Source organism: Hemibagrus wyckioides, linkage group LG03, assembly GCF_019097595.1.
Source record: "Hemibagrus wyckioides isolate EC202008001 linkage group LG03, SWU_Hwy_1.0, whole genome shotgun sequence".
Classification (NCBI taxonomy): domain Eukaryota; kingdom Metazoa; phylum Chordata; class Actinopteri; order Siluriformes; family Bagridae; genus Hemibagrus; species Hemibagrus wyckioides.
This window is the reverse complement of record NC_080712.1, coordinates 20,922,065-20,947,645: the sequence shown is the minus strand read 5'-3', so window position 1 is coordinate 20,947,645 and position 25,581 is coordinate 20,922,065. Positions and strand designations below refer to the sequence as shown.

The 25,581-nt window shown below is 38.6% G+C and overlaps 1 protein-coding gene across 3 annotated transcripts in view; it reads left to right on the top strand.

The window, feature by feature from the left end:
- The window catches only part of sema4ga (sema domain, immunoglobulin domain (Ig), transmembrane domain (TM) and short cytoplasmic domain, (semaphorin) 4Ga), a 29,905-nt gene extending 20,541 nt beyond the window's left edge, over window positions 1-9,364 (top strand). For 2 of the 3 annotated variants that reach the window (XR_009204145.1, XR_009204151.1), the window contains exons 10-16: window positions 1,761-1,908; window positions 2,499-2,721; window positions 3,452-3,567; window positions 3,691-3,845; window positions 4,114-4,175; window positions 4,841-6,826; window positions 7,946-9,364. Coding sequence is in view for 1 of the 3 variants with exons in the window: in XM_058385411.1 (XP_058241394.1) it covers window positions 1,761-1,908; window positions 2,499-2,721; window positions 3,452-3,567; window positions 3,691-3,845; window positions 4,114-4,175; window positions 4,841-5,727 (1,591 nt within the window). In the remaining 2 variants the exon portion in view is untranslated. The other variant, XM_058385411.1, reaches the window with a different exon arrangement.
- Window positions 9,365-25,581: the final 16,217 nt, after the last annotated feature.

Below are 25,581 nucleotides of genomic sequence, written 5' to 3'. Positions count from 1 at the left end.
AATGTATTAAGTCTGCCAGTCTGTTCTTCAGTGCATATGTCCATTTGGCCATGCACCTTATGCTTGATGTGTCTGTACTCAAGCTCTCAAAAGCTCACTCCAGCAGCATAATCCCAAGAATGGCTGACAGGTTTTTGGCTGCCTGAGGTCTGTTATCTTTTTTTCATAAGCAGGTCTGTCACTCTGAAGAGATTTGAGGATGTTCCATGGAGAATTTCAGAAGCTATGCTCCTCTTTGTCTTGGTTTAACAAAAAAAAAAACCTACCAGTACTAAAGTAAATAATACTACTACTAAGGTTTAAAATAAATTTAGTGTTCACAAATTGGAAAAAAACATTGCTTTCTGTTGTGCTCAGGCTATCCTTTTGTTCACTAAGTGAAGAGCAGTTTTGATGAGCTGGCAGGCTGGTGTGAGATTTGACATGTGAACTGCAAGCTGATGAATAAATGAGGGCCAGATGACTGGACAGAGAAACCCTTGGTGTCTGCTGACTCAGAAAGGTGAAAGAAGAGAGGACAGATTACTCTGAGAACTGTGCAATAATGAGCTGCTTGTTGTGACCTTCAAGTTCAGGTCGAATTGTTTTTTAGTGGCCACATGCTATGAACTTGACCAGAAGGTGTTTGCGTGCATGTTTTATTGATTATGCAATGTTTGTGTGCTCTTGTGGATCAGGTGAGGAAAAACAGGGTTGACATTGGCCAATCAGTTTTCAGCCACATTTTTAGAGAGTTAACATTGAGCGATTGTCACGAAACCTGCCCATGTAAGCACACTCTAGTAACCTCTGGAACTTCACACAAATTGACCAATGGCATGCACTACTTCTGTATTTGAACTTAAAAAACAGGTATCTCTTTTAACATAAAGTCAAAATGATTAATTGGCAAGTCTGATTGAGCATTATTGGTAAAAATAAATAATATACAGTGATATGTATCATGATGAATTGATTGCTTGATTAAATATTCTCCATAGGAAGAATATGAGCACCAGCCATTCAGCTTTTAACAAGCATTTGACAGTGTTAGAAACAAGCTGTCATCCTAAAACCTAAACAGTATCTTCATCTAGTTTTCTGTGCAACTTGGAAAGCGCTGGTAACTGGGGGTGCAAGCACTTCAAAGAGTGCTCGTACCACTCATTTCTGTTTCTTGGCTACTTCTCTTCCTATTTTCTACTCCTCATCTCATGTTCCTCTCTCTTCCCCCTTCTTCAGTCACTGGTAATATATGCTCGCTCTGTCCCCATCCCTTTTCTACCCTCTTGTCAGACGAATGTGCTGCAGCTCTTGATGAGGTTTGTCTCTGTCTCTGTCTCACTCTCTCGCCCCCGTCCCTCTACCTTCCTTTATATCTCTTTGACGTCTTTTTTTTTTATACATCTGTAATCTATTTTCATGTTGCTATGGTTACACTGTGGGCTCTTGGAGCCTCTGTGCCAACACGCCAAGACCTTGAGAAACAAAGAGATCAGCCAAGGCTCAGAGGAAGAGAGCCTCTCAAGCTGGTGAAGCAAGCCCACCCACCACAAACTGTAAAAAATCAGACCTGCACTGGCTGATTCAAAACTTTGATTTGAAGCACTTTCTTTAGCCTTCTACCCTCTGTTGCCTAGAAACGTTCAAATAATGATCGAATATGAGCATTAATTTACTCAGTCATAGTTTTGAGCATTTGTTTTGGGTTTTTAGTTGATTTGGTGCTATTGCAGTACTGTTGCTTTGAGATTGCATTAAACACTGTTTTTGTTTTACAGGAAAAACGTCAAAGCCTCTGCCATCTGCCGCTACTCAATCAAAGACGTCCAGCAGGTCTTTGAAGGGCCCTACATGGAAAGCCAGGAGGACGCTGGCGCCAAATTGACTGAGTACACGGGGAAGGTGCCTGATCCGAGACCTGGCTCGGTAAGCTCTGCAGTTCTGAAGTCTCCTCTTACTCTTGCCTGCTTATCTTGATCCATCCGGCTCCACCTGCTTGCTTTGTGCTCCTACGTGACAGATGTAGCACGGACAGAGCGTTGCAATTAGACTGAGGAGAGCAAAGCAAGCATGAAGCAAAGCCTCAGTGATGAGATTCTTATGGCATAATGGCTGATTGCCATGGAGATTAGGATCAAGAATAAAAGACATGTCAAGATGCCAAGACATTTATAATGAGTGCCTCTGCAGATATATGACATTTCATTTTCAGAATTAATAGCTGTTTAGCTTGTCTAAAAACTTGTGAGAAAACAGTTTGGTGCTTTAAACCTGTCAGCCTTGGTTAATTAGAACCTAAACACTTGCATGCTGGCATGGATTGGTCTTTCCTGTAGGCTAAAATTGTGCAGTGTCTAACAGCATGGGACAGGATGCAGTTTTTTTACTTTAGTGATTTTAGCTTTTTTTGTTTGCAGGCCAGCGGAAATGCAGTAGGTGGTGCATGGTGTGATGTTTTTGCATTTTGACTTATCTTTTTGACTTACCAGTATTCCTTCCAATCTTTTGCTCCTCAGTGCATCACAGATCAACTCAGGGAAAAAGGCATCAAGCTCTCCACTGACCTGCCAGACGACGTGCTGCATTTCATACGCCGTCATCCACTAATGTCTCGACAGGTTCTTCCTCTAGGACAACGCCCCCTGCTGTTTCGGAGGACCGTAGACTACACTAAAATAGTGGTGCACAAAGTGACAGCTCTAGATGGCCAGACTTATCACATGCTCTTTATTGGGACAGGTGTGTTTTACGAAGGGTTTCACAACTATTAGTCAATTTGTCTAGTCTGACTGAGGGAGAATTTGGTTTGTTAGTGATTTGGTTTGCTTGGGTTTCACATGGCACATTATTTGCCAAAGAGAAAGCATTAAAACAGCTCATAAAACTCATTTCATTCATTGGTCAGAAATAAGGCAATGGAAGAATGTAAACAAACCTTTGCCAAGTTTGTGCAGATATCACAGAATCATTTGGGCACAAAGAACACACGCATTATCTCTTTTTGTTCGTCGGGTTGAAATATCAAGGAGACTACATCTGTGTTCTTTGGCTCCGTTTGAGTCTTGCGAATCAGTTGAACAGCTTGCATCTACTAAAAATTTCATCCATAACTTAAAACACATGCCATGCTTGCTTCACTTCCCGCACTTGGGCTGATTAAGTATCAAATAGCTTTCTCACTAGACTATCAGACTGGTTGTTTTGGCTTGATGTGAGTGTCATCACTGTGTTCTCACCTGCCTGAATGAATCACACGGGGGGGGAACAGGTTTTAATTCAAACAGACTAAACTCTGCATATATGAAAGCACATTAAGTCTTCGTCACTTCAGACTGAGCAATTAGAAATTCATCATGTTGCGTTACTGAAGCATGTGGGGTGGCTCAGGTCTGTGTGTGGTGTTTGGCATGTGATTGTGGTATTTTGTTCCTCAGTTTCATTGATAATGTTGGATGTTTGCATGCTTCAGATGAAGGTTGGCTCCAAAAAGCAGTAGAAGTTAAAGGTCAGCTTCACATTATTGAAGAGCTGCAGCTGTTTGAGGAGCCACAGCCTGTGAACAATATAGTCATCTCTCAGAAGCAGGTTGGTAAAATAGACAAATGTCCTTTACAACAGAAGAATATATACCAAAATCATATATTTGTTGTTTTTAAATATGACACTCCATATTTATCCTGTTGTGTCTGGTTGTTGTTTCACCTCTAGATGAGTGTGTATGTAGGCTCACCCTCCGGTGTTGTACAGCTGCCCTTGTCCACATGTCACAGATATATGTCCTGCTTTGATTGCGTGTTAGCACGGGATCCATTCTGTGCCTGGGATGGGGCTGAATGTGTAGAGATCACCTCACGCACAGACAGGTACGTGTCTAGCATTTGTTTGTCTAAGTCCAGAGTCCATCAGGGCAATTTGTCTTCCTCAATCCATGGGACATGTCACTGTTTTGTGACGCTCTGATGTTCTAATCTACACATATATTGCCTTATATTATTAGTAGTTACTGTACATACCCGTGCACTGAAAACAAGCTGGAGATTTGAAATGTAGTTAGACTTCTTAGGAGTTCTATGTGGATTCAACCAGAACTAATTGTTATCTTTTTTTCTTCTTTTTTTTAATTATGTGCAGATCCAATCTGACTCAAGACATCCTTAATGGGAATGAAGGCTGTGCAAAATCTGCAGCAGATGGTATGCATACTGATTTTCCCTTTAGTGCAATGTAACAAGAGAAGCATTCATTGCTTCAAGAAGACAATTTTAAATAGCTTAAACTGTTTATATAAGTTTATATAAGCTTTTATGCTTTTAAGGTGTTCGGCATGATGATATTAAACTCTAACCTGTTCAACTATCATGAGATGTTTTTTGATAGATAAAGGCATCCACTAAATGTAGTAAATGTAAATGCATAATATTAACACGTTCCAAGCACCCTGTGTAGGCTTTATTTGCTGTGTAGGCATGGATTGCAATTTATAATCGAATTGCATCTCAAAATAGATAGGTATAGTCCTTATATTTATGAAATCAATAGCATTTCAGGCAATTATATGTTAACTTAGTTAGGCAATAAAGTATTGCTGTTACCAGCATAGTTATCATTCTAATAATGTACAAAGAAGTTGCAAATTGTGATGCTTATTTTCAGAATCCTTGAGCAATTTTGAAGAACTCAACCTTAAATGAACGAATGAACGAACAAATGAATGAATGAATGAATGAATGAATGAATGAATGAATGAACAGACCTCCATAAGATTATACTCAGAATGCACTTGAAAGGCATTTTATTGGTGTTAGTCACTTATTAACATCTGTACATGAAATGCTGACTGCCCTGGTTTCATTTTCAGGCTTGGTGCAACATCGTGTTCGCTCCGTGATGGCAGGTGATGATGTGCTTCTGCAGTGTGAGCTCAGCTCTAATCTCGCAACCCCACAGTGGACAAGGAACGCCAAGCAGCTGAAGGGCTATGGGCTGAACTCAGGCTATCGCATTGGCACTGATGGCTTGCTGGTGATTGAGGCAAAACCAGAGCAGAGTGGCAACTACAGTTGCTTCGCTCTGGAGAATGGCGTCCGAATCCACATAGTGATCTACACTTTGATTGTGCAACAATACCTACCACTGCCACCTCACGCAACGCTCCATCCCAACTCCAATGGCAGCAATCTAGCACCACAACCTCCCTATCCCCTCCCACCACAGTTCCAGTCTGTGAGGAACATGGAGGCCATGTACATCACTCTGATCACCATCCTTGGTGGATTGTGTCTGGTCCTGACTGTAGTGCTGCTGTATGTGGGTTTCTGTGTGCAGAGCAAACGGGGGAAGTACTCTCTCCGAGCAGCAGCCCAAGCTGACAGAAAGAAGAAGAGGAATGACCGCATGGAGCTGAAGACTATCTCCAGCCACTGTAACGGGAAAGCAAAACCACCCGATGGACTACTGCAGATTGTTCCTGGAGAGGCCCAGGTTTCCTCCAATAAAGAGCTTCCTCCTGCACCTCCACTTCCTCCACCTCCATCTAACTCTGAGTTGGACTACACCAATGGCTTCTCAGCCACACTGCCAAGTGTCTTACGCAAAATGAACGGCAACAGTTACGTGTTACTGAGACAAACTGACGGAGACACCACATCTCCAATGTACTACTCTTTCACCGAGGAGCTCAACCAGATTCTGGAGAAGAGGAACCACACACAACTGTGTAGCAAACCTGATGAGAGTTCAGTATAACCCTTCACAAACAATATGGTACCTGCTAAATGCTCAGAAAGGATTTTGTTGCAGCTACAGCCTATATTGCATTCAAACAGAAAATGGAAAATAGGCTGACTGATGAAAGTTTCTGTTTTATATTTTCCTGTCTAGTGACATTTTTTTTTTAATTGTCTCTTATTTTAAAGAGAATGGATTCACTGAACGTGAAAAACAAGAACAGAACAAAAGTAGTGACACAAACACATAATGCATAATCTACCTCGGAAGACTGTTGCTATAATAAGAGCACTGTGTTCCACTGGGAGTGTGAGATGGGAGGTGGCGAGGAACAGCAGGTACAGAAGTCTGCCTGTGTTGTCAAAGCATGGATGCTTCACATGAAATGCAGAGGAAAAGGTCCGGACAGAAACATGCAGGATTATGGAATATTTTAATCCATTGGTTAAAGAAACTGCTGGCTGGAGTCTAATAATTTCAGAAAAAAAAAACACTTTTAATGTGGATGTGGCTGCTTCGGAGCAATACTGCTGAACTGCACTAAATGTTGATATTTTCTATTGAGATAATCTGCTATTTATGTCACCACTGACCACACTGATGACTCAACTAACTGCATTTAATGCACCAGTGAACACTGAGAGACATTAACATTATGACTTCAGCTTTTATAGCTTGATTTTTGAGGAAAAACATGAGAGTGATAGTATTAACTAATGGGTTGCACTTTAAGAGCGAAAGGCATTTGTTGTAAATGTTGCTTGTTATGCAAGAGCTAGAGCGTGCTGCGAGGATCAGAATGGAAATCCTGGTTTTGTAATATAAAAAGAGGATTCTTCAAAAATCAACACAGTTGCTGGGTCAGAGTCAAACGCTTTACTAACCACTAAATGAACATGTTTTTTTTTTTAAGGATGACACTATTAAGACATTTCACAATTCATAAACCAGACAAAAAGAATTGTAAACAGTAAACAGTCATTCTTCTCTGGTTCAGAGCCATTCTCTGTCTCATGTGGTTTGCTCATGACTGAGTGTTGGTACACTTCCCATCTTTCATCGCTGGAACTTCAGAAAGTCTAACCTGCCAGTTAACCATGACAACAGAGAAGCAGAGGTAAGCTGATGCTGATGTTCTGCGAGTATTCTCTTAAAACAGAAAGTTACACCCGATCCTCCAGACAAGCGTTTTAATCTTACCTGGGACAAGCAAATTAGTACAAAACATTAACGACAAATTAAATTCTATGCACAGTAATTATTACTGTTTCAAATTGCTGAGAAGGAATTACTCTTACAGTGATAAGTGTTTACAAGAAAATGTTTTGATTTTGACAGTTAATCAAATAAATCTGCTCCAGGAAGTTTATTAGATTTATTGCGTAAAAGGATGTGAGGTCTTCTTTGGCCTCTCCTCAGCTCTAATCTCTCTCTCTCTCTCTCACACACACACACACACACACACACACAGAAAGAGAGAGCGATAGAGGAGTAGCTTTGCTATTTCGGTGGAAATGCACAGATTGCAATAATGCTAAGACGAAAATATCAAGGCCACAGGACACAGCTGAGATTAGTTATGCTGATCCATCTTTCCCTCTCTCCCCTTTTTCTCTTTTTCTGTGTGTGTGTATAGGGGGGATTTAAGTGCATTAAATTCACCATCAGTTTCTCCTCTTTTTCCAAATTTCTCATATTTTGTCCTCCTATCACCCTCTCATCCAACCCTGCTCTGTCCCCCAAATCTCGCATCTACTTATCTCACAAATTGCTCCCATTTTCTTCCAGAGCTATGATGTCGGGAACAGATGTGTGCATGCACTATGCTCCCTCTGAGGCCCATGTGCTCACAAGCTGGTTGTTCAGGCACCACATGTGATGTTTTACGTCCCCCAGATCCAGCTTAGTAGTGAGAAAGATGTGTGAGATTGTATCTAGCATGCCAGGACATGACTGTATCTTGAATGTGGTCTTAATTCAAACCAAAGGCTTTAAAATCCAAGCCACATTAAAGAAAATGAAAAAGAACAGAGCGAATGTTTAAGGAAAGGTCATTAGAGAGATTTAGCCAAGGGTTGTCCATGATTAGGTAAAGGTGTGTTACAGGGAACAAGCAGAACTGACTGATATTCTTACAGCATATACTCACATTATGTTATTGGTCTGGATGTGCGAGTTATTCTGAGCATTACTCATCTTTGATTTTTTTTTTTTTTTTTTAATATCTGCTTTACAGGTTTGAAGATCAGTTTGCTGCAGGCTCATGCTTTGCCTCAAAGAGAGGGAATATCCAGTAAGCCAGAAATGAAGCACTTTATAAACAGTGGACTTTCAGCATGAAGTAATGGATTTATCAAAGAGAAATAATGGAAGCACAAGTGTTTTTAAATAATTGGGTCAATAGTTTGTAGTCCCGCAGCTCTGTACAAAAATGCCTTCCTGAGTTTACAAAAGCAATCTGAGTAAATCAATCTTAATCTTAATTTGCCCCTTTCCAACTTTATCCATTTACAGTGGGTGTTGAATATGGGTCAGTGTTTATATCAAATTCTTGTACATTTTATATTTTATTATTTATTTTCTTAAACATTTGTGCAAGTAATGATGTATGTCTAAACCTTTTTTTTTTTTTTTTTTTTTAAGTTTTTTAACAAAATTATACCCCTGGCATCAGATGTTCTCTTTATTTTAATAAAGGAAGTAGCATTTAGGCATCCATTAAGTGCAAACTGTATTTCATATATTTGGAGCTTGTAATAAAGACCTATATTTCAGGCTCTCATGAGAAAACCGTTGTATGCCTTGTGAGTGGTATTCAGGAGTGTGTAGGCTGTCTCTGGATCTGCACGTAGAAACAGTTTAGAGTTGTGTCTGGACAAGACTGAGAGAAATTACAGTCAGCGTGCATGGTTCTGACATGCTCACGTGCTCTCTCTGTGGGAAACACTCAGTCACCCCGAGCTGTGTGTGTCCAGACAGGCCTGCACTCAGCTACACAGGCTAAATATGGAAGTGAATATGACTCCAGGGAGAACATACGAGTGGTGCTTTGTGTTTCAGTGCTGATAATGCAATTAACATGTGAGCTGAGGGATGTGCAATGTGAATTAATTGAAAGTGTATATTTACAGTTCCTTCTCATTAAATCCCAATCACGATGTTGACACCTCCAAAAGCTTCTACTTTTGTTCTTATGAAGTAACCCTAAAACTTCCTTCAGGGAGAAGCGTCAGCAATATTTAGGTATTGTCCGTGGCAGATAAAATCAAATCAAGTTCCTCTTTTGAGTTCTGCTATCCATTACCTGGGCAATAAACATTTTGTTGTCTTGCTTATAACTTTGTCAGTAGAAAACAGAGAGTTGAAATGAGGTTACAATCTAGTATGTTTAAGGAAATTGAGCTGGAACAGCTTGTTCTGCCCGTTATTGTTTCGTAGTCATGAGGCATCGGATCTGTTTACTCCCAAATTGCTACAGGGAGAGACACACTCGCAATACATCTTCATTAAGAAAATTCATCCACTCCTCTGTGTTACAGGTTTGTTGTCAGCATGCCAATATTCACTGTAAATCTGTGTATATAACAAAATCGTGGGTGAATATGAAAAAAAAACGAACACCTGATATTTTTTATCTGTTAAATGATATAAAACAGCATATTTTGTATCAGACCACACAATTTTTAAGAAAGCAAAAATAATGGAACATGTGACTGACCGGTGTTTCTTGTTAATCAGGTGTGTCCTGTTAGATTGTTTATTTGTGTGTTTAAACAATAATTAGATTTGAATGTCTACTATCACTTTTAGCTTTCAGTTTCATCTGTGTACATTTGTTAAAAAGATACAGGAAGATAAGAGAGCTGTTTATGGGTGTAAAACAAACCATTTTGAAGCTGTGAGAAAAGGGTAAAATCCATCAAAGCCACTGCGCAGGCATTGGGAATAGCAAATACAAAATTTGTAAAAAGAAAGAAACCACTGGTGTACCGTTTAACAGACATAAACAGGCCGACCAAGGAAAACAACACAGGCCATCAAAATCCAACGTTTGAAGAAGCAGAAATATAGAGGCCATCCAACAAGGTGCCAAACACTCATCAGTGGTAAGATTCAGGAGGCCAGATTGGAATTTATAAAGAAATATAGAGATCCCTCTACAATAAAGGGATGGAAAGGTCAAAGTGTGGAGAACGAAATGCTCTGCTCATGACCCAGTACATATCAGCTCATTGGTCAAACGCTGTGACGGTAGTGTCATTGCTTGGGTTTGTGTGCCTGCTTCCGGAAGAGTCTCACTAATCTTTACTGATGGGAGCAGCAATGAATTCAGAAGTCTACAGAAACATTCAGTCAATTTACAGAGAAATGCATCCGGTCTAATTGGGAAGAACTTCACGCATCATGCAACAAGACAATGGCCCAAAACTCACTGATAACAGAACAAAGAACTTCATTCAGGGGGAAAAAGTGGAAGGGTTTAAACTGGCCAAGTCAATTTCCAGATCTTAACCCAACTGAACAGCATTTCACCTTCTGAAGATGAGACTCAAGAGAGAAATCCCCACCCCCATCCCACCCCCCAAAAAAACATACAACCCTGAAAGATGCTGTGGTACAAACCTGGAAAAGCATCACAAGAGAATAATCCAACAATTTGGTGATGTCAGTGGGTGGGTTGCTGGCTTGATGTAGTTATTGCAAGCAAGGGATGTTGTTAGACTTATCTGCTCCTATACTTTTGCTCATCTAAAAAAAAAATGGGTGATACAAAAAGTTGTTTTATGTCGTCTAACACATCCCGATCTAAATACCTGGAAATAAAAGCTGAGATTCTCATCTCATATCCACATGTTGATCTCAAACACAATTTTTTTAAAGTGTATAGCACAAACAAATGAATTGAATTGCCATTCCAGTACTTTTGGAAGGGACACTGTGTGTCAAAAATGTCATTCCAACAAACAGAATGTAGGACATAAAACAAATATTGAAGTAGCAAATTCAGTCTTGCTAGGATTCAGTTTGGATTTAAGACACACCTCGCTGCTGAATCTCTGCTCTTTCCTGGGACTTGAGCTAGGAGGGTTATGTAAGACCTGGAGCAATACACCATATTACACCATCACACTGCACCACACTCTCACTCTCCTCTGGGACTGAGACGGTAAGAGTCTGTGCTGATATGAACATCTCAGATGGTCTGCGTCACTGAAACCATGGTGAGGTTGATTGTAATTACCCCAAAAGATCATGCTTGTGTAAAAGATTTAAGCTTATCTCGGCTCATAAACACTCAGGGTTACCCTCATTATAAGAGGGAAGGTTAATTAGCACCTGTAGTGCCTGTATAGTGTGACTCATTATGCAGCTTTAGAGATTCATATTTAGCACAGCGGTTTCAGTCAAAACATCAGTCTTGTGCTGTCACAGTTGTCAGTCAAGCCTATCACTTGTAGTGAGGGTGTGTGCTGTACTTTCCTGGCAGGGATTCAATAAAGGTTGCAAAATCTGAGCTGTGTGTGGAGGTTTGTCTTTCTCTCTCATCCTCATCTTCTAATTTACAACGTGCTATTGTACAACCTGTTGTCAACCAAACTAGTTTGTGACTCATACTTCATAATTCATTATTTAGCCCTCTGGGCAAGTGAAATCTTCAGAGTGCTGAATAGGCTCTTGAGTTCGTTGCCTAGAAACCAAACTGATTACAAGTAACGTAATAATGAATGACCAGCTAGTTAAATCGGAGTAAAGATAATAAACACGTATATGATTATTATCCTTGTCTAATTGACTTCTAATGTAGCACATTGTGATTGTACCCTTAATAAAAAAAAATTGTCCAATTTTTCAGTGATGAGATGAGGTGTTTCATCCTTGAATTAAATATAAAATATATTATTTGAGGCTGGCTAGCTATTTTTTGGAGACCTGTAACTGTGAAGTGGCTGCATGCTAGCTGGAGAGTTTTATGAAAGATTTGTGGCAAAACTTTGCTTGTTATTTTTCATCAGTATTGTCATATAACAGTGTGTTCCTGATCAGAAACAGTTCTTGTCTTCCACACATGCTAATTAATCTCAAATAAATCACATTTCAGTTGTTGTGTGAAGTGCAGCAGGCAGTAGGATTCAGTAACACGGGCTATAGATACAGCGTCGAGGCGTTTCACACCAGCGTGAAACACATTAAACAAATTTAAATATACCATATGGAAATATTTGTTTTGTGAAAGTCACCATGTTTTTCCCCCCCTTTTTTCAGAATGTCCAACCCATGTGATACATCCGGAGTGAATTCAGGTGGACGAAACATGAAATGTACAGTATATTCATTTATTATATAAGAGTATATTCTAAACTGTTTGATCTTACCTAAATTCATCTTATTCATCTTAAAGTAAAAGTGGTAGCGGTTTCAACACCTACATCTGTTCTGATGTGATCTGACCTTTCTAAAAGTTCACTGCTGTCCATTTTTCTTAGCTTGCATTTTGTATAATTAATGAACCATCATTTGCAAAGCCACTACTACAAATACCCTTATTGTTTTGACACAGACCTGTCATGCGAAGGCGGAAAAGGCGGAGGTGTACTGGTTTTTCTGGTTAAGTTGTAGGTGTTTACTGGTGTTTTGATGTGTTATAAAAATGGATTAAATGGTTTAAACTGTCAAACTGGAGTTACAGGAGTGTGGATTGCGTGCAAACACTGTTTGGTTCATTGCAATGGAAAATGTCATAGCACTATTGTTTTCTAGTGCGTAGTAACACAGTGAAAGTACACAGAACAGCAGCAGGAGGAAAAGTATAATCCCAAATTTAATTTACAGCTTTGGGGTGTTTCAGATAGCCTCTTTTGCTTTTGGTCCCAGATCGGTGCAGGTAAAAATCTGTTCCTGTTTGGCTTTAAGCCCATCCAGTCATACAGAGCCCAGCAGAATTTGGACATGTGCACCACAACATTTCTAAACTAAAGGAGTTTTCAGAGCGCGGTTGCTTAGCAACTAGTCTGTACAGTACGAGCCCCTGCAGTTCCCTCCTGAGTGTGTGTTTTGCCTGTCTCAGCAAGGCAGCCCTAAATCCTGTTCCATGGCTCAGCCAGAGCCTTAAAAACCAAATGAGAAGGTGATGCCTGAGGTGCAGCTGTGACGATGACATTTGCAGCATTGTGTGGGAGGGCTCATTGCTGCAGGAACTCATCACTGCACTATAACTTTAAACAGTGACACATGAACTTCACTCAGACATCTGAAAAAAGAGGAAATTCTGGTGGAATAAGTGGAAGCAGGGGTGTACAAAACACTGGCTTAGACACCCAACACAAGCAGATTTTGTTCCTGGGCTATTAGTTTTAAATTTGTAGTTAAAATGTAGTTAAAATGAGAATAAAAGAATTTCAAAAGGTTAGATGTACCATGGAACATTGCAAACACCATCATCAACAAATAGAGAAACTGGAGCACCACAGTGACATCACCATTAACAGGACGTCATTCCAAAATCTATAAAAAGGACAAGACAAAAACTTACCAGGGAGGCTGCCAAGAGACCTACGGCAACATTAAAGGAGATTTCTGACAAGTACTGATTACTATCTTCATGTGACAATATTCTTCATGTCAGGGCTATGGGGTATGCCGGCTAGATGATGAAAGGCCTTTTTCCACCAAAAAATAAAAAATCAATTCTGACAAATTCTGATAAATTCAATAATTTATCTTGGGTTGATTTATCTTGGTTTTTCATTTATCTTTTTTTACAAACCTGTGAATTATATAGGGGGTGGTTATATGGAAAGTTAGAATCATTATTCTACAGTGACAAGGATTGTTTAAAAATGAAGATCCTTCATATACATGTATATACTGTGAAAATAATGTGCTGATGGTGCCATCTGTTGAGATTCAGTCGTAAATACATGTCCAAATGCCTAAATTGTCAGTTATAGAAGAATAAACAGCTCTTTAGAGATGGTCATAATAAAATGGGGTGGGGAAAACAGTGTACACAATCAATTAGCAAATGTACTGCTTCTGCTTTTAGCTTATCTTCTTACATCACTATCTTACCCAAAATAATTTGAATGCGTGTTTGACAGTACGGCAACGATATAAATGTGTAATTTGGATTTTCCCAAGATGAACACCTACTAAACACACAGCTCATAAAACACTAAGTACTCTAGCTTAGCCTTTAATTTTAGCTTCTGTTCATTTAGAATTCTAATTTAAAAATGTTATACTAAAGGTGTGACATGAGGGCCACCATTTTCCTTTCTTTAACACACCAAACTCAGTGTCTGTGACACTTATGTGTTATATAATATTTGAGTTTTTATGCTACACCAATGTTTGTCAGGAGAGCGTGTGAATGCATCCAAACTTGTACAATGGTGGAATGAAAGTGATGTAGCTGGTCAATCTGATATACAAGGACAGAGAATATGCAGTGGGTTGTGTGCAAATATTGACAGTGTGGTCTGCTTGAAAGCATCATGCTTTACTTAACATGCTAGCAAACACGTCATGATTCAAACAGCATGCTAGCAAACTTGAATGCTGACTAAAATATGCTGAAATGGCTTCAAGAAATGAGCCATGTCTGTTGAAAAACAAAGTGTAAAGACAAAACTTGACAACCAATAGGTGAGGTTAGTTTTGGGTCATCATCCAACTGTTCTCTCAAAAACACAATTCTCTCAAGATGAAAATAAGAACAAAGTACAACTGAATCAGTTAGTTTAGCTCAGGATTACAGAATCAGCATAATCCTTACTTTCATCTGGGACAGGAAAGTGTTTATCAGCACTGACTTTAAACAAATCAGTTAAGGCAGGAAAATTAATTTACATAAGTGTTTTTTGTGTTTGGTTCTAATTTGTTTGAGAGAGAGAGAGAGACAGAGAGAGAGCGAGAGAGAAGCACAATTTTAATTGTAAGCACAGACAGCTGTCACTCTGCTCTGCATTTATGAATATTGAATTATTATTATTATTATTATTATTATTATTATTATTATTATACTACAAATTTTGCTGAAGCTTGAAACTGTCTAGTTTTATTCAATGATTTTTCTTTCTAGAAATATATGATTTACATAAACAAAATTATCCGCCAAACTTCAAATGCCCAAGGTTTCATCACAGTGTGTGTGTACAAACTTGTGTGCACGGTCCAGACATGCCACTAATCAGTAAATATCTCCATCTACTGGCGACATTTTGACATGTTCTGAAAACTAGCACTAAACTGTAAACCTTCATACTGACCTGGGCATCTACACATGGAGGTCAAATCACGGATTCATTGTTATCAAGGGACATTCATTAACACTCATTAAATGAATTGTTTTCCCTCATTAAATTAATTGTTTTCCCTTGTCTTTATTTGTTTGTTTTCTGTGTTTTAGGAATTGTATACTATTTAGTGTAACATTCTATATAACAAGAGGGTTTAACCCAGTTAATAACACAAATGGTGATCCAGAAGCCATTTTGTCTGCACTGTCAGCTGAATCAGATTTCCTGCACTTCTCAGATTTCCTGAGATTGTACTATCTTAACCCAATCTAATTAAAAGCTAGCAATTAGCATGAAGGTCATACAGTATGAAATCTGCACCTATAGCAGTGCTGCCACAGTGATCCGGGCACAAACAAAAGCAAAAACAGAAAGTTATTCTGCTCTGTACAATTGTGCCATGCTATTTTGATGTTTTAGTATGCTAGCAAGTAGATTTAACCAGAGCCCTCTAATTAGCATGCTAGCAAACTTTAACGCTAAATAAAATAAGCTGTAAAAGGCTGTTAAAACATTAACCAATCCTAATGAAAAACAAAGTTTGTTCAGTTAAGACAAAACTTCACAAAACAGGTGGGTGAGGTTTGTTTTGTCATCATCCAACTGTTCTCTCAAAAGCTACTTTCTCTCAAGACAGAACTAAGAGAAAAGTATGACTGAAAAGTTCATTAAGCTCGGGACATTACATTTAATAATGAATCAGCATAAATCCTTCTTCTTGTCTAGAATATGAAAGGGTTTAACAGCACTGACTTTAAACCAGTGGTTTAAAGTGCATTTCAGTCCATTTCACACCTAGGCCTTCACTGGTGTCCTTCCTGAATTAATGCACCTCTATACCATCATCATGATGTCACCATGGGCGTCGCTAGGCCATTTTCTACTCAGCCCTCCTAAAATTCTGCAATTCTCCATAAACTGTACACAAATTGGTGATCACCTCAGTCCCCTTTAAATTTCATATGAAAACGGCGGCAGACTTCGGCTCTTCACGTCTTTCAGCTCGTTCTTCAATCCGAGGATCAGAGGACAAGTGTGTGTGTGTGATGAGGGAGCCTCGTGTTTGGCTTGTTCAGTACTCAAATGTTATACACATCTATGCAATACAGTGGAATGCTGCAATAATTTAACCATCCTACCCTGTTAGTCAAACCTTTATTTTATTTCATTTATTTATTTATTTATTTTTTACTATTATACCCTCATTGGGGGCTGAGCCCCCCCAAATGAAAATTCTAGAATCGCCCCTGGATGCCACGGCAATAGATATTAATCAACCGTTAAATAACAAATTAAAAAAGAAATTAGTCTACTAATGGAATATTCCATTTTATTACAGTTACTTTTCTCAAAAAAGACATTCTTGATGCTGTATGCAGCAAACTGCAATCTCCGGAGGGCTCAGTATCCGAAATGAGACGCAGCGAATATAGAAACAATGTATATGGGCGGTTCGCCTCTGTCTACTCCAACTATCCAATCAATGGACGGGAAATTGCTGACGTAATCATATGCCTGCTAGATGGCCCCAGTGACACCAACTCAAAATCTGATTGGATAAGGTAACAATTTCATTGCCACTTATTTTAAGCTACAGGCGCCTGCACTATTAATTCTGAAGGCCTTAAGGCAGATTTCTTTCATCCTGGCAACACATGATGTCAGCCACTGGCTGAAATATGATTGGATAAATACTCTTATCATAAATATACACTACTGGAAGCAGTGCAACCAAGAGAAAAGCTATGAAATATAGAGAATAGACTATTTGGAATAATTTAATACACATTCATGGAAAAATATATTAAATATATTAAAATGCAAGTCAGTGATTCAGATCACTGCTGTTTAGGCCAGCAGAGAAGGCCTTGCTGGCCCTGACGGCCCACCACTGCTTTAAACATGTCTTATGTGCTGACATGAAATGAAATGAGCACATTACCAGCTAATTTACTGAAGTGAACCAGCACATTTTGTTATTAGCAGTAGTATACTAACTGTAGTAAGCCTAAACTTCTTGCTGGTCACAAGCATGGATATTTTTGCATTGTCCTCAATTTTGGTATGTTCCTTAGAAAATTGAATGGCTAGTTAGTCTCAGTGAAATGGCAGTGAGTTGGGGAGGTAGAGAAAGGCACTCTGTGACAATTTATTAAAAACTAAAGTGTGTTTAATAGGACCCTCTGCAATAATATAGAAATGCTTGAAAAGAATATAATAAGACGTTTTAAGACCTTAAGACCTTTTTGAACATTCAAACAGTGACTGGACTGAGAGACTATAATGTTCCCAAATTTCTGATTTTACATGCTAACACTAATCACAGCAGCACACACAGGACTATCAGGGTCATAACTCTATTTTCCCCAGATTCGATCATTTATTCATTCTTTCTGGAAACACAGGGTATGAAACTGGAATACACTGCAGATGGCACTCTATCACATGGCACCACGCACATTGCCAAATACACTACTGGCTTTTTGCTATTTTAGCTGATAATATTCTCTCATACTCTCCTCATAACAAGCATCAGTGCCTTTAAATTTGCAGTATGGATCAGTAAGTGCAAATAGTTGAAGCGTACCATTATTTCAGTGGTGACCTTTGAGTATTGCTAAAGACTAAAGTGGTTATTTTTGGTCATTTGTGAAACCACAAAGGGTGGAAACATGGTCTGCCTGTATATGAAGATGTATTCATTCTTGGTTGTTATCTCTGTCTCCACCACAACAGCCCTTTTTTTGAGTGCTGATCCAAGTGGAAGCAGGGCCTCACTAATGACAGCTCTTAGGAATCTAACTGGTCGAGTCACTGGAATCTTGGGACAATGCAAGTATTTGTGTGTGCCAGAAGAAAATTGAAAATTGCTGTTAGCCTTTATTAGACACAGAAAGCTTGCACAGTCATCCTCGAGGACTAACTGTCTGCATGCTTGTTGTGCAAAAGTATCACATTTGCTCTGGTCCATTGTCTGAAGATTAGTTTAACAGGCCCAGAGGTTACGGTGAGTGACCATGGAGCTTTATGTAAACACTAGCCATTCCCAATATTCGCTCTATTCATTCAGTCTAATTCAAACTTGCAGACTCTGTAGTACTTGTGCAGAAGCCTTACAGAGAATTGGCTTGATGCTCTGGAATGTTAAATAGCATTTAAAAGTGCTCATCGTGGGCTCTTTTATATTCCAGTCTTTACCTTTATAATAGGTCTCGGCGGGGCTGGACTCTAGAAGAGGTTGCATGTGAAAACCACAAAATGATGTGAGGACTATGAAAGATTTAGCGGTGTGTGTGTGTGTGTGTATGTGTGTGTGAGGACTAGTCTCTGGAGGAATGACAGAATGATACAATTCAGAATTTCCATATGGTCTGAGCTCAATCCCATTTAGGGATCCGCAGAAAAAAGTGCCATTTGGAGTGTGTGCTAACTGTTATTTTCATTCCTGATGAGAGCCTACTATGTTTGATCTTTGGACATGAGCAAATTGAGGGAAAAAAGGAACAGCTGCACTGGAAATGATCCTGTTTTTTTTTTTTTCCTTGTTGCTGACCATAGCAACATCCAAGCCATTAAGTACATCATTATGGGCAGTGTTAAAATACACATACCAGTTGTCAGATATTAACAAAAACACATCTGTTAAGAGGTTTCCCTAAACTCATGCACCTATGTACAATCGTATGTATAATCTAAAATGTATGCTATAAATTGAAGAACATGAAAACAATCATGCATGTATTATGTATTTAATGTGTTGCTTAAATAGAAACTCTGGTTTTCGCTGCACATTTCACCAAGACGGTTATTTAACACATTTATAGTTTTTATATCCCATGTATCACAAAATGTTCAATCTAATTTACAATTACAACTCAATTCTGTATATTTTAGCCTGAAGCAATGAAGCATCGTTGCACAAATTGGAAACTGATGTGGAAACTCCAACCAGGGCTGGTCATGGTATTTCTTTTTGATGGAGTGCAATGTTGTCATTTTAATGATGTCTGTAAAATTTGGCCCCTTATTAATCTCAAGAGAATCCACCCTAAGCACATGCAGAGGTCCATTTTACACACTTTTAGGCAAAAACTACTCCCCTAGGGCTGGGTGGAGACTGTGTGACTCTGTTTTCTGCTTTTTCCACACTTGTGTCTTGTAGTGTTGTGTACTCTGTATTGAGGACAAATGTGTTCTTGATGGTTTTTGTTTCTAGAGACTCCTTAGGATCATGGCATTCAGTAGAACTGCTAGTTTACAACATAGAACATAAACTCTTAAAAAGCACATTTAAAGTCCCCTCAATGTTGTAAAAAGCATATTATACAGACTGTTTACAGTCTATTAATTTGATTGGTCAATCAACATCCCAAGAATGTTTAAATTTAGTGTAACCACAATTGGATGTTTCAGTGTCACTATGTAAAATTGCACTACCTGGTTTGAAATGATTACAACAGTAGTGCTAGTGATATCAGCAGTGATATGGTATACAATATTTCATGTAATTTTTATAAAACAATATGAATGCTTGTCAGATGAATATGGAAAAGGAAGAAGGGATGCCAATTTCACAGGAAGCACCTGCAACAGGAATGCGGCAACAGTCTAGATGTGCAGTGAGGGTGGCCTCCACTAGAAGAGCAAAAATGAACAGAACATTTGGCAATATAGTGTTCAAAATATCAGTTACTTCATATTAATTTCTTAACTATGGAACAGTTATATAAAACAATATCATTTATATGGCTGTGATCACTTACAGCACTCTGCCTTGGGGCTCGTGTCTATATCCAATTCACAGCTGTGCTGATATTGTATTAAAGATGATTTTCGCCATTGGGATTCGGCTCTTTTTTTTTTTTTTTCAAAAATGATTACTCAATAATTTCTCAGCGCAATCTTCATATATTATGGTAAGCTTTATGGGATTGGAAACACTCGTTTATCCTTAAAAAAAAACCAAATTTAAACTAATTGTTGTTTTCACAGCCCATGTGCTTAAGATTGAATGATTCTCACCCTTAATCAGGAACAGTTTCAAATGCTGAATAATTCAGTAATGGAACTCTGAATAAGTCTCACTATACATTAATATCAATATGAATACTCAAATGATTCTCAATCTCAACAAACTACATTATAAATAGATTGAGTGATCCAACTCACTAGAGCACAATATCAGTACTTGAGTCATTCTTATCCTCAACACATACAGTATCCACAAATGATTGATATTCTCACATAAGATCAGTATCAGTACTTGAGTGGACCAGTAAGGATCAGCATCATTCTTGGATGACTATCATCCACAAGAGATCATTTGAGTGGTCATCATTGCCCATTGAAAGAGCTATCAGCATCCTCATGACTACTTTGATATGAAGTCTACACTGGAAGGAAATCATCATAGTGGTTCATAACAGGTTTTGCAAGTAACTGTGCTTCTAAAACAAAAGTCAAGCACCATTAGACTATTCAGATCACTTGGGTTTATGAGAATGAACATAAGATGTGCACTACTTTCAAAGAAAACTACCTTGAAGGTCCTTCATAAAATAGATGAATCTGTCAGCAGTCTGTTTCACTAAATATTCAAACACAAACTTGTTTAAAGCTTATGCCCTTGAATGTTACCCAAAGTACAAGCACATAAGATTTCTCTCTTAATTAAGGCTCATAGTCCTGAAGGACCTACAAAGCTTAGCTAATCCATAAATTCATCATGAGCTCATTGTCATCATCAGGAAAAACACAGCAGTGTTTTTCAGTGTAGTTGCCCTTGAGGATGGGAGTTTAAGACTTCTTAAAACATACGTATTTGTCAATTTGAAGCAGAACTGAGTTTGCAAAACAATTTTATTCTGTTTTACATAACCATTGAACGTTTCATAGTTCATTTATTTTTATGTTGATTTCATTTTCTGTTTAGTTGCCTGTTAGGCTTTGTATTTCTTATTGATATCTCACTACATTTTCAGAGATATCTGTGCATTTTAGGTGTTTTATTGTCCTTATAATTCCAGGTCATACAGTGCTCTATACTAAAAATACGTCCCCCACTTGTTATTATTTATTGTTGAGATCATGGGTTTTCCCATAATGCATAATAATAATACTTCTTTTCCCTTTAGTCTCCTGATAAAAGTCTCTCCTTGTGCTGTCTCTTGAGAATTTGTGCTTGTACTGATCATAGCCTTTTTCACCTGCTAATTTGTGATGTTTTTCACTTCTTCCCTGGAGGCTGATACGTGATATTTCATGCAAAGGTGTGTTACATAACACTGCAGCTGTACATGTAGCTCCTTCTGTAGTAATTAGCCAGTCCCCTGCTGACCCCATGACAACTCTGAGAGTTTTTTTAAGTGTGTGAGGCAGTGGTGGTGCTGCAGGCTCCCTGCTGATTGTGTGTGAAGTGTCAAAGGGTTACTGAGAGGACCACTGAAATGGAAGGACATGGAAGCTGAGCAGGAAAAGTCAGCTTCTAAAAACAGATGCTCCCAAGCCTCTGTCGCTGTCTCTTTTCATCAGTGCAGTGGGCAGAATGCTGCTGGGTCCACTGCGCCATGAAAGACCTCACCATAACACTCTCTCTCTCTCTCTCTCTCTCTCTCTCTCTCTCTCTCTCTCTCTCTCTCTCTCTCTCTCTCTCTCTCTCTCTCTCTCTCTCTCTCTGCCCCTGAATTAAACTCTCTCTTCTTCTGTCTGTTGTCATAATGCCTATCTTGCTCTTATTTTTCATTGCACATTTGAGGTAACTACACTCCGACTGCATGGTCTATCCTTTCATTTTTTGAAACAATTAAATTTGGTTTAGTTTTGTTTTTGTTTGATTTTACATCTTTGGGAGTTTCCTCCAGGAACTTTTATTTCCTCCATAAGTCTAGACATGCAGTGCAATCTAAATGGCATCTCTAGATTGTCTGTAGTGTGTGAATGGGTGTGTGAGTTTGTGCCAAGTGTTATGTTGGCATCCCAGCCAGGGTGTCCCCTGCTTTGTGCCCTGAGTCCCCTGAGACAAGCTACAGACTCCCAATGTGTAGAATAAGCTGTACAGAAAATATATGGATAGAAAAGTGCTATATAAATAAACATCATATTGATAGCTTTAAGTGCTTTAAGTAATATGGTATATATATATATATATATATATATATATATATATATATATATATATATATATATATATAGTGTGTGTGTGTGTGTGTGTGTTGGGTGGCAAACTCCCCCAATCTCACTAATGGTATAATGGAATAATTTTTATTTAGACTTCTATTGTGCACATAAACTACTATGATAGTTTACTACTACTACTGTGATACAATGATACTACTATAATACTATGACATTTTGTCTTCCATTTGTCTTCATTATTGCCTTTTTCTCAGTGTTTTATTATCTTATTATCAGCAGCTTATTTTGGAGAGAGAACAAAATCTGTATTTTACTGAAATTGCTAAGACAAAGGCCTACATATTTCTTCTTATGGCAAATAGCATGCAAGAGAAGATCCTCATTTGCCACATATTTTGGATTTAATCTTGCTTTCATGTAGCTATAATTCATATGGAGGTTTCCTGTGTTTTTGATGTGCTAAATCTGGGATTTATTAAAGATAGGCCTCCACTGAATTTCTCATAGTTCAAAAACTTATCCAAAAACCCAAACATGAAGAGTTTTGGTGTTGAAGACATTGCTATAGAATATGTGTAGATCTGAGCTGACCTGGCCTTGACTGCTGGTGTGTTGTGAGAGAGATGGTTATGTGCCATCTGTGTTTGCATGTGTGTGTTTATCTGTGTTTACTACTGTCTCTGATCCTCTATGTATGTGTTTACACACTATCAGTCCACCTACGCTGTGAGCAGGCCCTGTGTCTCACACAGCTCTTACACATGCACATATACGCATAAAGTTAAAGATTAGCTCTTTGTGTGTTGTCTTTCTCACACAAACACACTTTGCGAGAGTCTGAGGTGTCCACCACTGTTTTTAGGTGTTTGATGAGATTCTATTTCAACTTTAAAAGAGTTTATCAAAGTAAAAAACAGACAAACAAAAAAAGGATCTTAAAAATCACATAATCACACTATTCATGATGTATACTCTAACGCATGCAAACTTTATGTTATAAGAACTTCTCAAACACTTTAAAAACATTTAAGATTGATTATAATTAGACAAACTTAGATACAGTCTTAATTAATCTATATATACAGCATTAAATCTAATTGTAGATGTTCCAAATATACTCAAATGGTCCTATTTTTTTCACAGTGATTTATTCGGATAATTGTCTTTATTCGGTAGGACAGTTCTTGCACACACACACTCACACACACACACACACACACACACACTCACACTCACACACACACACACACTCACACACACGCACATACACACACACAAAGATTTTTGTGAATTGGAGGCCCACCCAGACTACTCCTGCGAATCAGGGGTGCTTCAATGAGCACCCTCAGGACCCTACTTTGGAGTGACCGCCTTTGAGCTGTCTACTGTGGCTAACTGCTTGCGGTCCACTGACTTGGCACTGTGCCACACGGAAACCGGCCATACAGAAACCTTCACTTTAAGCAAGTGTGTAATTTTATTTGCAGCTGAATGCAGGAGGAATTTGGGAAAAAAAAAGTTCAAGTGTAAGTAAACTAATTAAATTGCTGCCCAGAACAGGCCTGAATATTTAAGCAACCAAATTCCCATTAACACACAAATGAAATGATTTTATTTTTGATTGTTATAATGCACCTCTTCTCATGAGGAGGCAGCATTCATACATTAAACTTACTGTAATTTATATTTTATAAGCAATAATATAGTTTTGCTGGAACTGGTTCTCTGATGGGATACAGACGGATCCTTTTTGGAGATTGTAATATAAATTGTGAACTTGATATTAAGGAAGAATTTGTGTTCTTTGATTGTATTGTCTCTGTCTCAAAGGGGGAAGACAATTTTTTTTTGCTGTGCTGTATTTATCTATTCATCCATCCGTGTATACCACTTATCTTGCACAGGGAGCCTGGAGCCTCTCCCAGAGGACTCGGGGCACGAGGCAGGGCACAATCAGCCTACAACGCATGTTTTTGGACTGAGAAAGGAAATCCCCAAAGCATGGGGAGAACATGCAAAGCTTGTATAATGTATACAGATGCATGATTCGAACCCCCCAACACTGAAGATACAAGGCAGACATGCTAGCTACTAAGCCCCCTGCTGTATTTGTACTTTAATAAATTAATTACAGAGAATTAGTCATATAAGATGTCTGACGTAACTGTGCATTTACACCGACCAGGCATAACTTTATGACCACCTGCCTAGTATTGTGTTGGTCCACCTTTTGCTGCCAATACAGCCCTGACCCGTCATGCACAGTGTATTCTGACACTTTTCTATCAGAACCAGCATTAACTTCTTCAGAAATCTGAGCAACAGTAGCTCGTCTGTTGGATCGGCTCACACAGGCCAGCCTTCACTCAAGCAGTCGTCTAGCCATCACAATTTGGCCCTTGTCAAACTTGCTCAAATCCTTACATTTGCCTATTATTCCTGCTTCTAACACATCAACTGTGAGGACAAAATGTTCACTTGCTGCCTCTGACTGAACCTACTGTATATCCCACCCACTAACAGGTGCCATGATGAGGAGATAATCAGTGTTATTCACTTCACCTGTCACTGCTCATAATGTTATACCTGATCGGTGTAATTAGTACAGTCTAGCTTTCTATAAACAATCGCAAATATAGCATTAAAACTCTGCCTGTCCAGCACAATGACATTAAATTGTTCCTAATTCATCCTAAGAAGTTTGTGCCATGCTGCAGTGCTTCTCTCTTATTTTTTCTTTACTCAGGGCAAAAATCAGATTCTTATAAACAAACTGGTAATGAAGCAGTTATGTCCCCTGAATGTGCTTACAAATATACCAGATGAGAAAAATCAATCACTCTCTGATGATAGACACATTTAATAATCCTTGCTGTTGAAACACTTGACTGTTATCACTGATGTTCATTTTCCTCATACACTGAACTGATTTCACTGTGTCTTGTAAAGTTGAGTGAAGCTATGACATGAGATAGAAGGAAAGATATTATGCAGATATTTATTAAATCATCAAGTTGGGTAGGTAGTCCCATGACTGCAAATGACTTTTATGGGTATGATCTCAAGTCTGGGTTTTATTTTCCATGATAAATCTGAAGTTAACATGTAAAACCTGAAATGAGAGAGTGGCGTTTTTGCTATGAACAATGCTTTGTGCACAGGCTACAGTTTCTGGTTCATTTCCACTGTAGTGCCTCTGAAACCAGTATCAATCGTGGAAACAAATAAAAACAAACATAAAAACATTGTAATAAATAAGTTATATTTAGGAAACCACATTGTGAAATCCTTTACATTTAAGAGACATTAACACGTGCCAAATTGTTCATGACTATGCAAATATTTGAAGGTTAAAGCATCCATAAAGAGAAACCATCCAATCTCCTATATTGATCCTTTGCCAAGGGATCATGGTCTCTGTAATCATCCTTAACCTCCA